Here is a 22,751-nt window from a genome sequence, read left to right on the forward strand (position 1 = left end):
TACTCCTTTTGGGCATTCTCGGCTCCGTTCGGTTCAGCATTGCTACGAGCAATAGGGGTTTCACAACTTGAAGTTCCTTTGCGTATACGACCACAGATAAGATAATGACTAATTTTGACAACCCTTAAATAGCCGAAAGGGATGTGCCATACATTAGAAAGGAACAGCACGACTCGTTCCTGAATCGCTGTCACTTAGGTTTTGTAGGAAGTAGAGTTGTGCCGTTCCCGGTAACATTACCCATTTTGTATGGGGAATGTTACCGAGCGAGAAATTTGCCCATACAAAATGGGGAATGTTACCGGGAATGGCACAACTCTAGTAGGAAGTGTCCTTTCTGTACGGTACTATTATTTATTCTGTGTTATTGTAAAGGAAAAGTGATGATCTTACAAAAATACATTTTAAGTAGTACATTTCAGTATTAATAAATTAAATAAATTAAACAACCGATACATTTTCTAATATTTATTTAGCAAAAACCTTACACAAATGCTGGACTTATAATAAAATATGAAACTACCTTCAACTTGATATAATGGCTTAGTGATTTGGCTCTATAGAACACATTTAGCGCTTATCTCTAAATTATTGCTTGTTATTATTGTGCACTTATTATTTAAACTCTGATTTATAATTAAATTCCAATAATCTAACCTCACTTTTTCTCTTTAAGCATGTTTTAAGGAACTAAACAAAGCTAAAAGGATACATCTTTATTTATTTTAAATGCTAGAGTATGTAAAAGGGAAATTTCTTACTTCTTTACATATTTTCCATTATAAATAAATAAATATTATAGGACATTCTTACACAGATTGACTAAGTCCCACGGTAAGCCCAAGGAGGCTTGTGTTATGGGTACTCAGACAACGATATATATAATATATAAATACATAGAAAACACCCATGACTCAGGAACAAATATCTGTGCTCATCACACAAATAAATGCCCTTACCGGGATTCAAACCCAGGACCATCGGCTTCACAGGCAGGGTCACTACCCACTAGGCCAGACCGGTCGTCAAAAATTATTACGAAAGAAAAAGGATCTAAGTGAGGTTAGTTTTTGGAATTTAATTACAAATCAGAGTATAGTTGTGACTTCCTTAAGTATATTTGCTTGTTTAAGGTAATTAATAATATTATTGTCTTAGCATAAAGAAAAAATGAACAATAATCTATTAAAAGGTCGATTTGTTGTGACGTCACAGAATGCTTTCAATTACAACTTTATTGTAACGAATGGGTTCGAAGTAATTACATAGGTCACTAGATAAGTTTTTCAACAGGGAATATTACGCGAAACTCTGCCTTGTGCGCCACTACCACAATCTGAGGATAGGAACTAGAAAATAGAAATTTCGTTATCCAACATCTCTGTCACTCTTGCACGTTCGAGCGATAAAGAGGCAGATAGCGAAATTTCGGATTCGCGTTTCCCGGTAGGTCCTCTGTAAACAAACCGCCTTGATGCATCTATGTCATATTATTATTTCTGAAAACTTTTCAAAAAAACTGTTAAAGGCACAGTATGTATAAGTTACTCTATGGTTTACTTAACTTGGCAAGGTCCTTATGGCAAGCGACAATGTGGCACCTTTTGCTTGAAAACGACACATATTTTGTCCTAAGGAAGTCACTTACAATTGGTTATTTAATTATAAAATTATCACACTAATGGCAACAGTTATTTATTATGTATATTATACAACAAAAGTGTGATCCACCAGCGTACAGTCTATAGTCAGCAAATACATTTATCAGAAAAAAAAGCATAAATATCTACACAGTTTGGTCAGAGATAAATAAACGAAATAATTCTGTATAGGATGGCTAAAATATAAGTGCATTCCCGTTGCCAGGGAGTTTTTGGGATTATACTGAGCAACTTTTACTATGGGACCAACCACGAAATCGCGAAAAAAAAATTTACCCTCACATAGAAAATGGACCAGCCAAAATGTATGAAACAGCCAAAAATTTTTTCGCGATTTCAGGGTTGTGCCCATAGCAAAAGTTGCTCAGTATAATCTCAAAACCTCCCTGGCAATGGGAATGCACTTATTTTTTAGCCACCCTGTATACATACGCTTCTTAAGGAGCTTAGAAGTATGTATTCAGTATATTTATTACATAATTTTTTTAAGGCAAGAAATTGTATGGAGAATACAAGTCTACTTTTTAAACGTTTCGTTATATTGTCAAAAAATAAAGCTTATCACACACGGGCGCAAGAAAAGCGTATCGCAAGATATGTACTGTAAGGGCCACCACACACTAGCGTCTGCATCTAGTCAGCGCTGTGGAAAATGGCGTCGCCGCAGTAGCACTAACGTTGCGTCAGTGGGGGAAACACTCCTTTCGGGCATTCTCGGCTCCGCTCGGCTCAGCATTTCTCCGAGCAATCATTAGGGTTGGCACAACTTGACGTCCCTTTGCGTGCACGACCACAGATAAAATATTTGACAATCCTAAATAGCCGAAAGGGATAGTGCTATATTCATATTCCTTTTTTCATAAAATTACAAATTTTACAATTCACAACACACACAACACAACATTCACAATTTTACATTAGAAAGGGACAGCATGATTCGACCCTGAACCGCTGTCAAACTTCGGTTTTGTAGGAAGTGTCCTTTCTGTACCCTAGTACTACTATTTATTCTGTGGTTGCGTCGAGGAGCAGCCATAGAGTTGATTAGACGCCAAGGGTCTGACACTCTTTGATAGAGAAAGATAGTCTTATTGCGATTCCTATAAGAGGAAAGAGGAAATAGTGCCATGCTTTGTCTTTATCACCGACCGGGCATTTTTTTCATGGTCGGGTTATGGCATCATAGCAAGGAAGCGATGGCGAAATACCGAAATTTATAAGAGTGAAAGAGAAAAAGGATTATGCTGCTATACATGAAACTGTCAATACATGAAATATGTCTTTCTCTTACCCCTGGTCGCTCGGTTTCATGTCTATAACTACTTGTATATACTATGTATGGGAGACGCTAGTGTTGGGTGGCTCTAAGTGTCAACCGTGACAAGATATTTTTGAGCATTTTGTCCATTTAGTTTAAAAGTAATTAATTTTTAACTAGTTATAGAAGTCGAGAAATAATAAACGTGTTATAAGAGTAGAAATGCCATTAAAATGCAAGATAATGCTTACAAAATTTTTTTTTTTTTTTACTAGCCTTGTTTAGTGTCCCACTGCTGGGCAAAGGCCTCCCCTCGTTTCCTCCACTCGACCCTGTCGTTTGTAGTGTCCCGCCAATCCGGATAAAATGAGTCCAAGTCGTTTTTTTTTATTAATATTAAAATGTTAAAATTATAACGTCGAATATATCGGTAGTTTACTATACCTCGTTTTCTTTAGCATTAGAAATTTGGTAAACAATCTTAAAACGCTTTAAAAAAATTGTAACTATTATTTATGAAACCAAAATAATGTAAATGTTATTGCTATATAATTGTTACATATTTTGCTGTAACTTATTTATCAAGTGTTTTTCAATAAAAAGACATGTCAAGAATTGTTTAACCTTTTTCTAATAATTGCAGCTTATAATTATAATTAATAATTGAATTATGGTTGTAACATAATGAGGGCTAACGCGTAAGAATTCGCCGCTAGGGGCGCTAGTGTAGATGGTGGTCTTTTCCATCACTTCAATGACTGACAGCTGTTCTTTAGTCTTTTGGACCACCATCAACAGAGGCGCCAACTGGTGAGCAAAAAAACGATAGCCCTCATTGTACAAGTCTTTACAAGCTAAACAATATGTTTTCTAAATAAAAAATAAAATGAATTTATTATGTAAAATACAACATTACACGAGGTCTTAAGAAGTAGTTTAGGGAAAAAGGACAACAACAAAAATATACCACTCAATTCGAATAAAAGGGTTCCATATGACTCAGCTCATTGACATATATAGTATGAATTATCTCAAATGATTTTTTCGGGCTCGGGCCCTAAGGGGGAGGGGGGAGGGGGGGAGGGGAGAGTCACAAACTTTATGATGTCACTTTAATTTATAATCGTTTTTAATCATTTCATTTTCTTTAATCTGTTTTGGGTTATAAAAGTACTAATATTTCTTTTGTCAAAAATAGTTTGAATAAATATTAATAATACTTCATTGAAAAAATGTGACGTCACACCAGGGGGAGGGGTTTGCCAAATGTGACAAGAAGGGGGGAGGGGTCAAAAAACCTCGAAATTCGTGTGATACATAATTAATGGGTATTGTTTCCTTTATGCTGTTGTTACACTGTTTAATGCTAATAGCATACATAAGTTACAGAAACAAGCAAATTTACCATTCTACATAAATGGTTCAAATTCATAAAACAGCCCATTCGGAGATTTTTATCTCCAAAAAGCCCACGCCGATTGTTCTCTAAATGAGCTGTCACATAAATTTGAACCTTAATACTAATCACGAGAGTTGTTTTTTAAACGACATGGTTGCTTTGACACGTGCTGAGGACCACTCTTAAAAAAAAAAAAACTTTGTTTAACAGATTAGGGCCCGAGCCCGAAATTTCATCTGAGAAAATTAGCTCCATGCATCAATTTATTTTTATTTTTGGATTCATAATTTATATCGTTGGAACACCGGAAATGATAAAAATACTTTCGTAAACCTTAACATTATTTTATTAAAAAATATTTAAAATGTTGAAAATTTTTGAGCGGTTGAAACGCTCATAATTTTTGGCGCGAATTCGACAGAGCGTGATGACGTCACACGTTGGGCGGCCCAACTGACATTTGCTACTAATGACACTAATCTGTCGAACGCGTGACGTCACGTGGCGTTTCGAGCGTTTCGCTCACTAGCTTTTCGCGGGCAAATTATTGTACTTTTTATTTATAATTTTAAGTAATTCAATGGTAATTTAAAAACGGAAATGCATTTGTAACATGATATAACGGTAACAAACATCCGAATAAAACATATTTCGTTTAAATATAAACTTCATGCATGAGGCTAATTCATACTTTATCTAAAGGCAGTCTAACCCCACGCGATTGGTTCATGAGTTAGCATCACGCGTGCGATTGGTCGCAACTAGTTGCGTAAGACTGTACGATTGGCTCGAATTCGTGAGTGACGTCACTGAACCTATCACCATTCTTAGTGCCCGTAAGCCCCGTCTTTAGATATATGTCAATGGCCATAGAGAAATATAAGTACAGAAAGAGTGGTAACTCCATACATCCGTTTTATTACCAAAACGCGCCTTATTTCGTAGTCGACATCTAGCGCCAAGTAGCGGAATTCTCAGTACTCGACAATAGATGTAGCGGCAAACAAAAAGGCTAATGCTCAACAATGGGGTTGGCAACTGTCAAAGGTTTGCAGAGATGGCGCCATCATAGCTTGCCCCTTTTTCTATGAGATTTGGCTTAAAGGGCTGGGCATTAAAAAAACAAAAATTTGACACAATTCTAGGGATTGACAGGGCAAGCTATACAGGCGCCATCTGCTAATTATTTCGACCAGCCAACCCCATTTTCAGCTAATATTATAAACAGAGTAACCGGAACTCTAGTTTCAACTCCTACTGCTCTGGTTATAATATTAGATGAAAATCGTTGAGCCAAAGATAGATATAACTCCGTAATAGATGGATACAGTCTAAGGAAAAAACGTGCCTCGAAAATCAAGAAAATTTGATTCTCGTTCAGAGGGCGCTACTAGTTTTGGCCTACAGTCGTATAGATGGCGTTGACGGTTTCGTTTGTTATTTAACAATTTTAACGCATATCAGTGAAAGAACATGGGTCAAAATCATAAAAATAATTAATGCAAATAAAAAAAATCATTTATCTATATTTAAATACATTCTATCGTATTTTTATAAATCTTCATTTTTAGTTGTAAAGTGTGTCGACAGATGGCAGTGAATTTACTGTGGTTACAAAATTTACTATGACAGTACCGCTCTAGTATAAGTTACTCTATGGTTGAGCATTAGACTGTTTGCCGCTACATCTAGCGTCGAGTAGCAGTACTGAGAGTTCCGCTACTCGACGCTAGATGTCGACTACGAAATAAGGCGCGAAAACTGATGTATGGAGTTACCACTGTCAATGACTCAGCTGAAATATGTATTTTTAGAGAAATACATATTTAATACTCAAATGTGAGGCTAATTTTGGCTGAAAATATTACTGTCTATTATTATTATTTATTATACTTATCAGAGCCGGCTGCTAAGCGAAGTCAAGGCGATGCATTTATAATTTTTTCATTAACAAAAAAATTATAGGTGAGACTTGAAGAGTCCTCTTCCGTTATTGTCGATATGTTGTGTCGCCATCAGATATATCGGAACGGCTGAGGTGCTCAAAAATATCTGAACACACACACTAACTCAGTGACAATAGAGGCGTGTTCAGATATTTGTGAGCACCTTGGCCGCTCCGATGTATAAGTATGAATTTTCTCAAATGATTTTAACGCCTAAGACTCTAAGGTCTGTTTTTTTATTCCGTAGACTAAAATGACGTTTCATGTGTAAGACATGACATTTCTTAGTACCACATGAAATGTCATTGTAGTCTACGGAATAAAAAAAACAGAATTTAATCTGTTAAACAAAAGCCATTGTTTCTTTTGTGCGAGCGGTTAGCTTCTGTATATGTCAAGCGTCAAAGCAACAAAGTCATTTAAAAACCGGCCAAGTGCGAGTCGGACTCGCCCACCGAGGGTTCAGTACTTTTTAGTATTTGTTGTTATAGCGGCAACAGAAATACATCATCTGTGAAAATTTCAACTGTCTAGCTATCACGGTTCATGAGATACAATCTGGTGACAGACGGACAGCGGAGTCTTAGTAATAGGGTCGCGTTATTACCCTTTGGGTACGGAAACCTAAAAAGCAACTGTATGGCGGTGGTTTTAAGGTTAGAATATACATCTAACATGTTTTGGTAATTTAGTACGATCAACCGCCTCAAAGAAGGCGAGCGCTAATATTATTACATAGATTTGAACCTTAAAATCAATACGATATAGCAGCTTTTTAATGTTGCTTTGACACGCAGGGGCGTAGCTAGAGAATATGGTGCCCGGGGCAGTCACCAAATTTGCGCCCCCTGACGACTGACAAAAGTTTCCCCGCTGCTGCCTTTTGCTCATTTTGGCGCCCCCCCTTGGATGGCGCCCGGGGCACTTGCCCCCTCTGCCCCCCCCCCTAGTTACGCCACTGTTGACACGCGCTCAAAACGGAAGCTGACCGCGAAAGAAACAATGGCTTTTGTTTAACAGTTTAGGGTCTTAGGCGTTATAATCATTTGAGAAAATTCATACTTATATCTGATGGCGATTGTAGGTGAGTGTGAGGTGTGTTAGGAGGATTCGGGAGGGCAGAGCGCCTTCAGCAGCTTGTTTTGTGTGAGCGACCCGAACAGCACGGTGAGCAGCGCCACGCCGTACCCGGTCGCACGCTCGCCCTGAGGAACACAATACTAAATACGTACCAAAAGTGTAGGAAAGATAATGCATACAAAATTAACGCCTACGTTCATCTTACCCCTTATAAAAAACCCTTCAATCTTACCTAGCGTTGAAAAAACCGGGAAAACTTCGGGAAAATTTCAAAACGGCTCGTTTTTCTCAAGTTTCTTTCGAAAAAACAATGTATTTTTCAATATGCTTAAGGTTAAGGTTGCATGTCTAATGTGTTTGTTTATGGCATTGACACTGTCATCACTCATCAGTGGCATTGTGTGTGACGAATTTAATTTTTCTGAATAGAACTGGAACAACAACCGAAAAAAACGAAATTTGGAAAAATTCCCGAAAAAAACATTTGCCGAAACGAACCCTACAACTTATTTTTTATTTTATTTTTAATAATTTTAAGTTTCATCCATTCCGCCATCCAGCGATCCATTTTTATCTGAGGCAATTTACTAATATAGTCGAGGATAAAAATGGACATTTATGCCTGAGTTATACACTCTGCTTTTCACTTCGAGTGTGAGTAAAATATACAAAAATATCCAATATTTTAGGTTATTTGACCGTATTTATTCAAGACTAAAGTAAATTGTACTCGGTTGTGTCGCGGGCGCGCCGCGCGGGGCTGGCAGTTTGTATGGCAAATACAGGACTTTAGGCAATAAGGGTCGCTATAGATGATTTTACTACTTCGGACATCCAGGCGCGGGGAGCGAATGCACCCGTTCGTGGTCCACATTCCATTCGTTCGGACGAAACGTTTTGCCTCCTCCTTTTTGGTACGGACGGCTAAGGAATGGAATGCGCTCCCGCCATCTGTATTCCCTGATCAATACGACCTCGGTCTCTTTAAAACAAGAGTGAATAGGCTGTTACTGAACCGGTGAGCTCCATCTTAGGCCATGTCTTCACTTTCCATCAGGTGTGACTAGGGCCAATCGCCGATCAGTTTATAATAATAAAAAAAAAACTATGCTCTAGAAGGTAATAAGCAACTTTATGTCGTTTACGCACGACTTAAAGTCGAACTTTACGAGCATGAGAAGTGAAAAAATTATTAGAATGTGTATACGTATGGCTGCGCGTTGCTGCGGTCCTGTGTACATGTACATACATCACTAGTTTAATGTATACGTACCTCGTGTGCGGGCGAGGCCATGTCGACGTGCAGCCACGTGCCGGGGAAGTCGAACCCGAGGTGCACCAGGATGAACAGCCCGGCGCAGGATGGCTGAGCGTTGCTGCGGTCCTGTGTACATGTACGTACATCACTAGTTTAATGTATACGTACCTCGTGTGCGGGCGAGGCCATGTCGACGTGCAGCCACGTGCCGGGGAAGTCGAACCCGAGGTGCACCAGGATGAACAGCCCGGCGCAGGATGGCTGAGCGTTGCTGCGGTCCTGTGTACATGTACGTACATCACTAGTTTAATGTATACGTACCTCGTGTGCGGGCGAGGCCATGTCGACGTGCAGCCACGTGCCGGGGAAGTCGAACCCGAGGTGCGCCAGGATGAACAGCCCGGCGCAGGATGGCTGCGCGTTGCTGCGGTCCTGTGTACATGTACGTACATCACTAGTTTAATGTATACGTACCTCGTGTGCGGGCGAGGCCATGTCGACGTGCAGCCACGTGCCGGGGAAGTCGAACCCGAGGTGCACCAGGATGAACAGCCCGGCGCAGGATGGCTGAGCGTTGCTGCGGTCCTGTGTACATGTACGTACATCACTAGTTTAATGTATACGTACCTCGTGTGCGGGCGAGGCCATGTCGACGTGCAGCCACGTGCCGGGGAAGTCGAACCCGAGGTGCACCAGGATGAACAGCCCGGCGCAGGATGGCTGCGCGTTGCTGCGGTCCTGTGTACATGTACGTACATCACTAGTTTAATGTATACGTACCTCGTGTGCGGGCGAGGCCATGTCGACGTGCAGCCACGTGCCGGGGAAGTCGAACCCGAGGTGCGCCAGGATGAACAGCCCGGCGCAGGATGGCTGCGCGTTGCTGCGGTCCTGTGTACATGTACGTACATCACTAGTTTAATGTATACGTACCTCGTGTGCGGGCGAGGCCATGTCGACGTGCAGCCACGTGCCGGGGAAGTCGAACCCGAGGTGCACCAGGATGAACAGCCCGGCGCAGGATGGCTGCGCGTTGCTGCGGTCCTGTGTACATGTACGTACATCACTAGTTTAATGTATACGTACCTCGTGTGCGGGCGAGGCCATGTCGACGTGCAGCCACGTGCCGGGGAAGTCGAACCCGAGGTGCGCCAGGATGAACAGCCCGGCGCAGGATGGCTGCGCGTTGCTGCGGTCCTGTGTACATGTACGTACATCACTAGTTTAATGTATACGTACCTCGTGTGCGGGCGAGGCCATGTCGACGTGCAGCCACGTGCCGGGGAAGTCGAACCCGAGGTGCACCAGGATGAACAGCCCGGCGCAGGATGGCTGAGCGTTGCTGCGGTCCTGTGTACATGTACGTACATCACTAGTTTAATGTATACGTACCTCGTGTGCGGGCGAGGCCATGTCGACGTGCAGCCACGTGCCGGGGAAGTCGAACCCGAGGTGCACCAGGATGAACAGCCCGGCGCAGGATGGCTGCGCGTTGCTGCGGTCCTGTGTACATGTACGTACATCACTAGTTTAATGTATACGTACCTCGTGTGCGGGCGAGGCCATGTCGACGTGCAGCCACGTGCCGGGGAAGTCGAACCCGAGGTGCACCAGGATGAACAACCCGGCGCAGGATGGCTGCGCGTTGCTGCGGTCCTGTGTACATGTACGTACATCACTAGTTTAATGTATACGTACCTCGTGTGCGGGCGAGGCCATGTCGACGTGCAGCCACGTGCCGGGGAAGTCGAACCCGAGGTGCGCCAGGATGAACAGCCCGGCGCAGGATGGCTGCGCGTTGCTGCGGTCCTGTGTACATGTACGTACATCACTAGTTTAATGTATACGTACCTCGTGTGCGGGCGAGGCCATGTCGACGTGCAGCCACGTGCCGGGGAAGTCGAACCCGAGGTGCACCAGGATGAACAGCCCGGCGCAGGATGGCTGCGCGTTGCTGCGGTCCTGTGTACATGTACGTACATCACTAGTTTAATGTATACGTACCTCGTGTGCGGGCGAGGCCATGTCGACGTGCAGCCACGTGCCGGGGAAGTCGAACCCGAGGTGCGCCAGGATGAACAGCCCGGCGCAGGATGGCTGCGCGTTGCTGCGGTCCTGTGTACATGTACGTACATCACTAGTTTAATGTATACGTACCTCGTGTGCGGGCGAGGCCATGTCGACGTGCAGCCACGTGCCGGGGAAGTCGAACCCGAGGTGCACCAGGATGAACAGCCCGGCGCAGGATGGCTGCGCGTTGCTGCGGTCCTGTGCACATGTACGTACATCACTAGTTTAATGTATACGTACCTCGTGTGCGGGCGAGGCCATGTCGACGTGCAGCCACGTGCCGGGGAAGTCGAACCCGAGGTGCGCCAGGATGAACAGCCCGGCGCAGGATGGCTGCGCGTTGCTGCGGTCCTGCGCAGTGTGTACACACAATTACTACGAGATTAGCATCTTAAGCTTAATTAGCCTCATGCATGAAGTTTATATTTCAACGAAATATGTTTTATTCGGGTGTTTGTTACCGTTATATCATGTTACAAATGCATTTCCGTTTTTAAATTACCATTTAATCACTTAAAATTATAAATAAAAAGTACAAAAATTTGCCCGCGAAAAGCTAGTGAGCGAAACGCTCGAAACGCCACGTGACGTCACGCGTTCGACAGATTAGTGTCATTAGTAGCAAACGTCAGTTGGGCCGCCCAACGTGTGACGTCATCACGCTCTGTCGAATTCGCGCCAAAAATTATGAGCGTTTCAACCGCTCAAAAATTTTCAACATTTTCAATATTTTTTAATAAAATAATGTTAAGGTTTACAAAAGTATTTTTATCATTTCCGGTGTTCCAACGATATAAATTATGAATCCAAAAATAAAAATAAATTCATGCATGGAGCTAATTGTGACGTTTTCAACCAAAAGGTATAGTTAACGCTATCTCTACTGAGCTCGTTCACTTACCTGTACTAACATTGGCATTCTGTTAAACAAAAGCCATTATTTCTTTTGTGTGAGCGCGTGGCTATTGTGTATGAGCCTCAGGCACAAAGGCCACGCGCTCACGCAAAAGAAATAATGGCTTTTGTTTAGCCCCCTCGGGCGGCAAGCTACCTCGAATGGGGCGCTCTCTGACAACCGCTCGTGCGGCGGGCCGCCATCTTTAATATAGAAAACACGCCGCACGGTGCGAAAATTTAAAATATTGCTTTGCCGCTCGAGGGGTTAACAGAATGCCATTGTTAGTACAGGTAAGTGAACGAGTTCAGTAGAGACAGCGTTAACTATACCACATTGTCGCTTGTTGATAAGGTTGATTTCTAATTGAAGCTATATGGAAATATCGCCTTACGACAAGCGACAATAAGTACCCTTTTGGTTGAAAATGGCACAATTAGCCTCTAAGGTATATTTATACTATTCAAGAATATTTTAATGATATACATTTGTAATAGAGTAGGTATAGGCAAAGATAGATATAACTCCGTAATAGATGGATACAGTCTAAGGAAAAAACGTGCCTCGAAAATCAAGAAAATTTGATTTTCGTTCAGAGGGCGCTACTAGTTTTGGCCTACAGTCGTATAGATGGCGTTGACGGTTTCGTTTGTTATTTAACAATTTTAACGCATATCAGTGAAAGAACATTGGTCAAAATCATAAAAATAATTAATGCAAATAAAAAAAATAATTTATCTATATTTAAAAATATTCTATCGTATTTTTATAAATCTTCATTTTTAGTTTTAAAGTGTGTCGACAGATGGCAGTGAATTTACTGGGGTTACAAAATTTACTATGACAGTACCGCTCTAGTATAAGTTACTCTATGGTATAGGTAATTTGAGCATGCAATACACATGACATTTTAAATATTTGCATTTCTTTGTGACAAAACATGTATATTATAGTACAACACTGATTTAAACAAAACAAAACGCAAAACGCGCAAAACGTTCAAGTTAATAAACAAGAACAAGTGCGGGTAGTTCGAAAAACTCGCGCGCCTAGATGTTGATGTCAACTTGAGCCAGTCTTCTCCGAGACAACGGGGACAACGCCGTCCTCGAAACGTCGTTCGTAGGTGAATTTAAAACTTATTTTACGCGATTAAGTCCCGTCGTTGTGAATAATAATATAGTATGGTAGTTTTGATATAGCAAGTTAAAAATATTGGTAACCGTTTGAAAGACGTATATGTATGTATATAAGATGATGCATGGTCATTATAAGCAATGTATTAGGGATAGCTTTAAGCCATAGTAATTAAGTTAGATTTAAGTTATATTGCAGTGCCCTACAGGGTTTCATAGCTGAACCAATAAAATGTACCAACTTGTATAACCTATGACAGCAATAAACACACTGATTACTGAGATACGACGTCTGACGGATGAAACTTATATTTCATGAAAGAAAATATGTCCCTGAACATAAATAAATAGGGTCGCCTAAAGAAATATGGTCAAGGTTATTTTTTATAAATTTTTGAAAATATTTTTTTTTCTACAAATTTCACTGACTTGTCTGACGAACGAAATAAGTTCCAATGGAAAGTATACAATTTGTACAACATGAATAAATTAGGTTGCCTATCTTTTTCCGGTTACTATTATGAGGTTGCCGTGTCGTTTCAACCCTATAGTGTACATATATTACTAGCTTTTTCTCGCGACTTCGTCTGCGTGGACTTAGTAACAGCAGATAAAGTAAGTATAGCGCCTGAAAAAATTCTCATAGCAATCATTCAATTTGACCATATTATGCACACAAATTAGCAGGCACTTCATTAGTTATCTCAATTCCACCCCGCTATTTACTTTCTTCATGGATGATTTTCGGGATAAAAACTATCCTATGTCCTTCTCAGGGACTCTTATCTCTATGCCAAATTTCATCTAAATCGATTCAGCGGTTTAAGCGTGAAGAGGTAACACACAGACAGAAAGACAAACGGACAGACAGACTTTCGCATTTATAATATTAGTATGGATTTATAATATTTTATTTATGCATTCGTTTCATTTTGTATTATCATTTAATTAACTTTTTAATATCTTTAAGTCTATGAAATCTTAAATCTATGAATACAAATAATTACATCAGGTAGATATTAGTCAACCCCGTTCGTTATCGCTCCCGGTGCAAAGTGCCCATAATGCTCACGGCATTACCCCGCTGGATGGCTATGGACAGCCTCTGCACCAGTAACGATTCGGAGCGGGGGTCCTCTCCCTTTTGTCTAAGTCGACGGCCTATGTCACGCACAAATTGGATTTATGAGTTTTTAGTTTTAATTCTGTGTCGAAAGATGGCAGTAAATTTTATGTGTCTACAATATTACAATAACCCTCTATACACTATATTCTCTTTGCCAATACACTTACCGCGACGCTATTCTTCATGTCGGCGACGCACGAGCTGAACTCGGTGAAGTGCAGCTCGGGTGCGAAGGGTAGAGCGTGGGCCAAGTCTCCCGCTCTCAGGCCGGCCGCCACGCAGCGCCGCTCGATACTAGAGTTGTTGGAGACGATCGCGGCGTGGTACTTGCCCGTCGCTGTGCCCTGACATCAAAAACATAAGTACATAAGTGAATACAGTAAGGCCCAACTTGCACTATCCCACTTACCCGGGGTTAACCGGTTAAACCATAAACCGAGTGTCCAATTGTACTGGTAACCATAACCATGGAGATACTAATGAAAATGCTAACTCAATCATACTATTTCCGTAAATATAAAGACACGACGTAATCATTTATTTAAAAAAAATGTTTTTTACTTAGAACTTGGTTGGTTGGTTGTTTTTTTTCCCTTTATGATTGATATGTATTCATTTAATCTTGCATGTTCGTTTTAAATGTCTATTTGTGTACGTAAATTTGGAATTTCACAATCCCAAATTAACTATTGTTGTGTATTATAGTATTAACTTTGACCTATGGCACAGATTATATAATAGTTCTTACGAACAGATACTTATCTCTCAAAGAAAACGCAAATACCTACCGTTTTGGTACCTACACAAAAATACAATGGAGTGACCTTCAGCGCGCCGCTCCCCGCACCGCGCGCGCCGACACAACGCTAGGGTTGCCGACGCTTCTTTCTAACACTTAGGTGTCTTAGGTAGATATCTAGCTATAAATGTATCGTAAATAACATTACCTACATCTTTAAAACAATTTAATAGTACGTATCTTGTAGCTATCGTAAATATAATAAGAGTAGGTGTAAGTACCTATATTGAGAATGTCTACTTACTTTTCCTCATCCGTCGAAAGAGGAAAAAACTATATTTTTTATTTGTTTTGTTGTTTCTGCATCCATCCACACAACAAGCTGTGTTATTTGTTCGTGACGAAGACATTTCTTTGGCATAGCGCGCGGTGACGTGCGTGCGTGAGCGCGTGTGGCTACCAACTGGCTAGCTTGAGTCCCGCCGGCGGGAAGCGAGTCGTAGGTATAAATCCGAGCTCGCGCGGAGAGTTCCATAGGCCTGCCTATGGCCGATTTTTTTATTCCGTAGACTAAAATGACGTTTCATGTGTAAGACATGACATTTCTTAGTACCACATGAAATGTCATTTTAGTCTACGGAATAAAAAAACAGAATTTAGTAACACCCCGGGTCGGAATCAGCATATTGTCATATGTGCGCTAAGGATTGTTGCCACGTCCACGATAGTTATCTTTCCTACAGTTGTAAATGTAATAATGGCCATAATCAGTATTCAATTAAAATTACTGTTCGTGGCATCTCTAGTATCAACACCCCGGTTCGAAGACCTATTATTTATTATTATTCCTTTATTTATTTTTAGTCTTTATTATTATTAGAGCTTTTCATTATTCTACAGAGAAGTATATGAATTTGATACATATATTTTAAGTTTTTTTTTTTGCTAATGTGACGGATGAAAGAAGAGTGCACGCAGCGGATATGAGAATGTTGAGATGGATGTGTGGCGTGACGAGGAAGGATCGAATTAAGAATGAGTATATTAGAGGAAGTTTGAAAGTAGCACCAGTAACGGAGAAGATAAGAAGTAGTAGGTTAGCGTGGTATGGGCATGTGATGAGGGATGAATGCCATATAGGCAAAAGAATGTTAGAGATGAATGTTGATGGAAAATGGAAAAGCGATGGATGGATTGTGTAAAAGAGGATATGAGAAAGAAAGGAGTGAGTGCTGAGGTGACGAAAGATAGAGAATGGAAGAGAAAAACATGTTGTGCCAACCCAACATAACATGGGATAAGGGTAGGAAGAAGAAGGTTCTTTCCGGGTTAAATAATATTTGTTTGCCTAGATAGATGTTTGTTTTAGACATATTCGAGTGCGGTGGTTTTTTGGACATATTTTTTGTTAAAGTTTGTTCGAAGACCTATCAGTATACATACCTGTGCGCCGGTGAGCGTGGCCACGTCGACGATGGTATCGGCCTTCAAGTCCCGGTGGGCGTACACAACCCCGTCACTCAGCACCAGACGACCTGTAAATTAGGGACGGTTACAATATTTCTCTTCGCGGACGATATTTCGATTTTGACGTCTTGTCAGAACGACGAAAATTTACAAAATAACATAACTAATACACTGACAAAACTGACAGACTGGTTGACTGACCATAATTTGGATATAAATTTTTCAAAAACCAAAATTATGCAATTTAGACCATACCAAAAAGACGCGTTGGATATAAATTACTCATTTAACGGACAAACAATAGAATGTGTAGATACATTCACCCTCCTTGGTTTAAATATTGATACGCACATTAATTGGAAATCACATATCCAAAAATTAGCCAGTAAACTTTCGACATTCTTATATGCTCTAAGAGAATTAAAACGATCAACGAACTTCGAATGCGCTCTAGCGGCTTACTACGCATACGCCTTTTCGTGGCTTAATTACGGGATAATCCTTTGGGGAAACAGTACAGATATAGAAGAAATATTCGTATTACAAAAAAAATGCATACGAACACTGGCTAATATTAAGGTACCAGACAGTTGTAGACCCTATTTTGTTCAATATAAAATCCTGACATTAACATCAATCTACATATTCGAGATTTGTAAGTTCGTTAGGAAATATCCACATTTTTTTCCAAAATTTGCCGACCGTCCTCGACGATATGAAAGTAGATACAAGCACAACCTGGCACCACCCGAACGTTCAGTACTACACCTACACAAAACAAGCCCAAAAATGATGGCCATTAAAATATATAACAAACTCGGCGACGATATTAAACTTCAGACATCAGATAAACATTTTAACAAACTGTTGAAGAACTTATTAGTTAACAAATGCTACTATAAATTGAATGATTTCTTGGAAGATAAAAATGATCACGAATGTTACTAGTTTTAATTGAATTTAATGTTAAGGTTAATGATCACGAATGGTATTATTTTTAATGGAATTTAATGTTAATTGTTAATTATTAGTTTTAATTATTACTCACATTATTATTTTTATTCGATTTATTTTTTACCAATTCTTATTAAACATTGCATGACATACAAATTCTTAATCTTGACATTCTTGACATAACTATTAAATAAACAAATATTATACATATACCCTACATTTTCAATGTTAAATTTAATTGTTAATAATATCTCCAAGACATTAATAAATTTGTTGCAATATAATTTTAAATTACAATGTCTTAACCATTGTCATAAGACCAAGTTTATATAATGATTACATTAATACTAATACCTAGCATACTTTAGATTTAAGACTATTGCTGTGCCCTACCAGGGTCCATGTGAAACCCACTATGTATGTACCACCAAATGTAAACCATGGATGCAATAAATAAATTATGAATTATGAATTATTTTACAACAAAATATAAACAAACTAGCTTTTGCCCGCGACTTCGTCTGCGTGGACTTAGTAACAGCAGCTAAAGTAAGTATAGCGCCTGGAAAAATTCTCATGGCAATCATTCAATTTGGCGTTATTTGGCATTATCACACAAATTAGCAGGCACTTCATTAATTATCTCAATTCCACCCCGCTTTTTACTTTCTTAATGGATGATATTCGGGATAAAAAACTATCCTATGTCCTTCTCAGGGACTCAAGCTATCTCTATGCCAAATTTCATCTAAATCGATTCAGCGGTTTAAGCGTGAAGAGGGAACACACAGACAGACAGACAGACTTTCGCATTTATAATATTAGTATGGATTAGTGTTTTTTTTCTATAGCCTCACTGGCAGTTCATTATGACTAAAGTATAAAGTCACGTAATAATTCTATTAAAGGGTGATCAAGTACAAATGTAATGTTTTACCTTCGGCATCTGTGTTGTTGATTTCGACCGTGCGGCCCGAATACAGCTGGTGGATATCGTCAGGTCTGTGAAGATAATATCATTTCAAACCTTTAGTTACTCACTGGGTATTTCTACGTATACATATATCTGCTTAACAGTTCCGTTTACAAAACAATGATAGATACAGAGCCTAAACTATGGATGGTATAGAACAATCACTTATGGCAGAATTGTTGGAAATGTGACCAGCTTTCAGCTGTAAATAATAGTTCCTAATCTCTCTGGTGGCGCTAGGTAGGCTCTAAGACCAAAGAGTATTGTAATATCATAGAGTAACTTATACTAGAGCGGTACTGTCATAGTAAATTTTTTATATGATTTTGACCCATGTTCTTCAATTGATATGCGTTAAAATTGTTAAATAACAAACGAAACCGTCAATGCCCTCTATACGAGAGTAGGCCAAAGGTAGGGGCGTCATCTGATCGAGAATCAAATTTTCGTGATTTTCGAGGCACGTTTTATCCTTAGTGTAAGGCCTGAGTGGACGTTCGAAGCGGAGCGTTCGGCGGGGCGTGCAGCGTGGCGTCGGGCTCACAAGTGATGTGAGCAGCGTGCACGTGCACTAAGGCCGCTCCTATACGTTTGCATTTGTTTAACATGCACGCTGCACGCCCCGCCCCGCTGCACGCCCAACTCGAGCGTCCACTCAGGCCTTACACTTAGACTGTATCCATCTATTACGGAGTTATATCTATTTTCGATACATGGTCACAGAATAAGTAATAGTATTATCATACAGAACGGCCACGCACCGCCCCGCCCCGACTAGAATGACCTCGCCCCGCGACAGCAGATTGACGGCCGTTTGCCGGCCGCTTACTACTATTTTCAAGTGACTTACTCACACTATGACGCATGACGCGTGTACAGACGTGCCGTTCATAGAAACGCAAGTGATTTTTGGTGTATAGCGTGTCCGCCCTGTGACATGGTCGCGATCGTCAGCAAAGAGGGACCGCGGGAGAAGAAGATAGACATACCTAGTAGCGTGAGGGCCGACAGCATTCTCAGCGAGACAGAGCACGGCGTGCAGGTTGACGGTGGGCGCGGCGCGCACGGCGGCGGCGAACGCTCCCAGCACGGCCGCCGCGCCCGCGCAGTCGCCCTTCATGCCCACCATGTGTGTGTTATGTTACCCTGTATAGACATACCTAGTAGCGTGAGGACCGACAGCATTCTCAGCGAGACAGAGCACGGCGTGCAGGTTGACGGTGGGCGCGGCGCGCACGGCGGCGGCGAACGCTCCCAGCACGGCCGCCGCGCCCGCGCAGTCGCCCTTCATGCCCACCATGTGTGTGTTATGTTACCCTGTATAGACATACCTAGTAGCGTGAGGGCCGACAGCATTCTCAGCGAGACAGAGCACGGCGTGCAGGTTGACGGTGGGCGCGGCGCGCACGGCGGCGGCGAACGCTCCCAGCACGGCCGCCGCGCCCGCGCAGTCGCCCTTCATGCCCACCATGTGTGTGTTATGTTACCCTGTATAGACATACCTAGTAGCGTGAGGGCCGACAGCATTCTCAGCGAGACAGAGCACGGCGTGCAGGTTGACGGTGGGCGCGGCGCGCACGGCGGCGGCGAACGCTCCCAGCACGGCCGCCGCGCCCGCGCAGTCGCCCTTCATGCCCACCATGTGTGTGTTATGTTACCCTGTATAGACATACCTAGTAGCGTGAGGGCCGACAGCATTCTCAGCGAGACAGAGCACGGCGTGCAGGTTGACGGTGGGCGCGGCGCGCACGGCGGCGGCGAACGCTCCCAGCACGGCCGCCGCGCCCGCGCAGTCGCCCTTCATGCCCACCATGTGTGTGTTATGTTACCCTGTATAGACATACCTAGTAGCGTGAGGACCGACAGCATTCTCAGCGAGACAGAGCACGGCGTGCAGGTTGACGGTGGGCGCGGCGCGCACGGCGGCGGCGAACGCTCCCAGCACGGCCGCCGCGCCCGCGCAGTCGCCCTTCATGCCCACCATGTGTGTGTTATGTTACCCTGTATAGACATACCTAGTAGCGTGAGGACCGACAGCATTCTCAGCGAGACAGAGCACGGCGTGCAGGTTGACGGTGGGCGCGGCGCGCACGGCGGCGGCGAACGCTTCCAGCACGGCCGCCGCGCCCGCGCAGTCGCCCTTCATGCCCACCATGTGTGTGTTATGTTACCCTGTATAGACATACCTAGTAGCGTGAGGACCGACAGCATTCTCAGCGAGACAGAGCACGGCGTGCAGGTTGACGGTGGGCGCGGCGCGCACGGCGGCGGCGAACGCTCCCAGCACGGCCGCCGCGCCCGCGCAGTCGCCCTTCATGCCCACCATGTGTGTGTTATGTTACCCTGTATAGACATACCTAGTAGCGTGAGGACCGACAGCATTCTCAGCGAGACAGAGCACGGCGTGCAGGTTGACGGTGGGCGCGGCGCGCACGGCGGCGGCGAACGCTCCCAGCACGGCCGCCGCGCCCGCGCAGTCGCCCTTCATGCCCACCATGTGTGTGTTATGTTACCCTGTATAGACATACCTAGTAGCGTGAGGACCGACAGCATTCTCAGCGAGACAGAGCACGGCGTGCAGGTTGACGGTGGGCGCGGCGCGCACGGCGGCGGCGAACGCTCCCAGCACGGCCGCCGCGCCCGCGCAGTCGCCCTTCATGCCCACCATGTGTGTGTTATGTTACCCTGTATAGACATACCTAGTAGCGTGAGGGCCGACAGCATTCTCAGCGAGACAGAGCACGGCGTGCAGGTTGACGGTGGGCGCGGCGCGCACGGCGGCGGCGAACGCTCCCAGCACGGCCGCCGCGCCCGCGCAGTCGCCCTTCATGCCCACCATGTGTGTGTTATGTTACCCTGTATAGACATACCTAGTAGCGTGAGGGCCGACAGCATTCTCAGCGAGACAGAGCACGGCGTGCAGGTTGACGGTGGGCGCGGCGCGCACGGCGGCGGCGAACGCTCCCAGCACGGCCGCCGCGCCCGCGCAGTCGCCCTTCATGCCCACCATGTGTGTGTTATGTTACCCTGTATAGACATACCTAGTAGCGTGAGGACCGACAGCATTCTCAGCGAGACAGAGCACGGCGTGCAGGTTGACGGTGGGCGCGGCGCGCACGGCGGCGGCGAACGCTCCCAGCACGGCCGCCGCGCCCGCGCAGTCGCCCTTCATGCCCACCATGTGTGTGTTATGTTACCCTGTATAGACATACCTAGTAGCGTGAGGACCGACAGCATTCTCAGCGAGACAGAGCACGGCGTGCAGGTTGACGGTGGGCGCGGCGCGCACGGCGGCGGCGAACGCTTCCAGCACGGCCGCCGCGCCCGCGCAGTCGCCCTTCATGCCCACCATGTGTGTGTTATGTTACCCTGTATAGACATACCTAGTAGCGTGAGGACCGACAGCATTCTCAGCGAGACAGAGCACGGCGTGCAGGTTGACGGTGGGCGCGGCGCGCACGGCGGCGGCGAACGCTCCCAGCACGGCCGCCGCGCCCGCGCAGTCGCCCTTCATGCCCACCATGTGTGTGTTATGTTACCCTGTATAGACATACCTAGTAGCGTGAGGACCGACAGCATTCTCAGCGAGACAGAGCACGGCGTGCAGGTTGACGGTGGGCGCGGCGCGCACGGCGGCGGCGAACGCTCCCAGCACGGCCGCCGCGCCCGCGCAGTCGCCCTTCATGCCCACCATGTGTGTGTTATGTTACCCTGTATAGACATACCTAGTAGCGTGAGGACCGACAGCATTCTCAGCGAGACAGAGCACGGCGTGCAGGTTGACGGTGGGCGCGGCGCGCACGGCGGCGGCGAACGCTCCCAGCACGGCCGCCGCGCCCGCGCAGTCGCCCTTCATGCCCACCATGTGTGTGTTATGTTACCCTGTATAGACATACCTAGTAGCGTGAGGACCGACAGCATTCTCAGCGAGACAGAGCACGGCGTGCAGGTTGACGGTGGGCGCGGCGCGCACGGCGGCGGCGAACGCTCCCAGCACGGCCGCCGCGCCCGCGCAGTCGCCCTTCATGCCCACCATGTGTGTGTTATGTTACCCTGTATAGACATACCTAGTAGCGTGAGGGCCGACAGCATTCTCAGCGAGACAGAGCACGGCGTGCAGGTTGACGGTGGGCGCGGCGCGCACGGCGGCGGCGAACGCTCCCAGCACGGCCGCCGCGCCCGCGCAGTCGCCCTTCATGCCCACCATGTGTGTGTTATGTTACCCTGTATAGACATACCTAGTAGCGTGAGGGCCGACAGCATTCTCAGCGAGACAGAGCACGGCGTGCAGGTTGACGGTGGGCGCGGCGCGCACGGCGGCGGCGAACGCTCCCAGCACGGCCGCCGCGCCCGCGCAGTCGCCCTTCATGCCCACCATGTGTGTGTTATGTTACCCTGTATAGACATACCTAGTAGCGTGAGGACCGACAGCATTCTCAGCGAGACAGAGCACGGCGTGCAGGTTGACGGTGGGCGCGGCGCGCACGGCGGCGGCGAACGCTCCCAGCACGGCCGCCGCGCCCGCGCAGTCGCCCTTCATGCCCACCATGTGTGTGTTATGTTACCCTGTATAGACATACCTAGTAGCGTGAGGACCGACAGCATTCTCAGCGAGACAGAGCACGGCGTGCAGGTTGACGGTGGGCGCGGCGCGCACGGCGGCGGCGAACGCTTCCAGCACGGCCGCCGCGCCCGCGCAGTCGCCCTTCATGCCCACCATGTGTGTGTTATGTTACCCTGTATAGACATACCTAGTAGCGTGAGGACCGACAGCATTCTCAGCGAGACA

General features: G+C 44.7%; 1 protein-coding gene across 1 annotated transcript in view; it reads right to left on the reverse strand.

The window, feature by feature from the left end:
- Window positions 1–453: 453 nt before the first annotated feature.
- The window catches only part of LOC134750993 (probable aminopeptidase NPEPL1), a 39,682-nt gene continuing 17,384 nt past the window's right edge, over window positions 454–22,751 (reverse strand). The window contains exons 7-11 of the mRNA XM_063686297.1: window positions 17,927–17,991; window positions 16,012–16,103; window positions 13,997–14,173; window positions 10,913–11,023; window positions 454–7,469 (exon numbers count right to left, since the gene is read on the reverse strand). Coding sequence (XP_063542367.1) covers window positions 7,365–7,469; window positions 10,913–11,023; window positions 13,997–14,173; window positions 16,012–16,103; window positions 17,927–17,991 — 550 coding nt within the window. The 3' untranslated portion in view covers window positions 454–7,364. The remainder of the gene's footprint in view (window positions 7,470–10,912; window positions 11,024–13,996; window positions 14,174–16,011; window positions 16,104–17,926; window positions 17,992–22,751) is intronic.

The sequence above is a fragment of the Cydia strobilella genome, chromosome 21, assembly GCF_947568885.1.
Source record: "Cydia strobilella chromosome 21, ilCydStro3.1, whole genome shotgun sequence".
Lineage (NCBI taxonomy): Eukaryota > Metazoa > Arthropoda > Insecta > Lepidoptera > Tortricidae > Cydia > Cydia strobilella.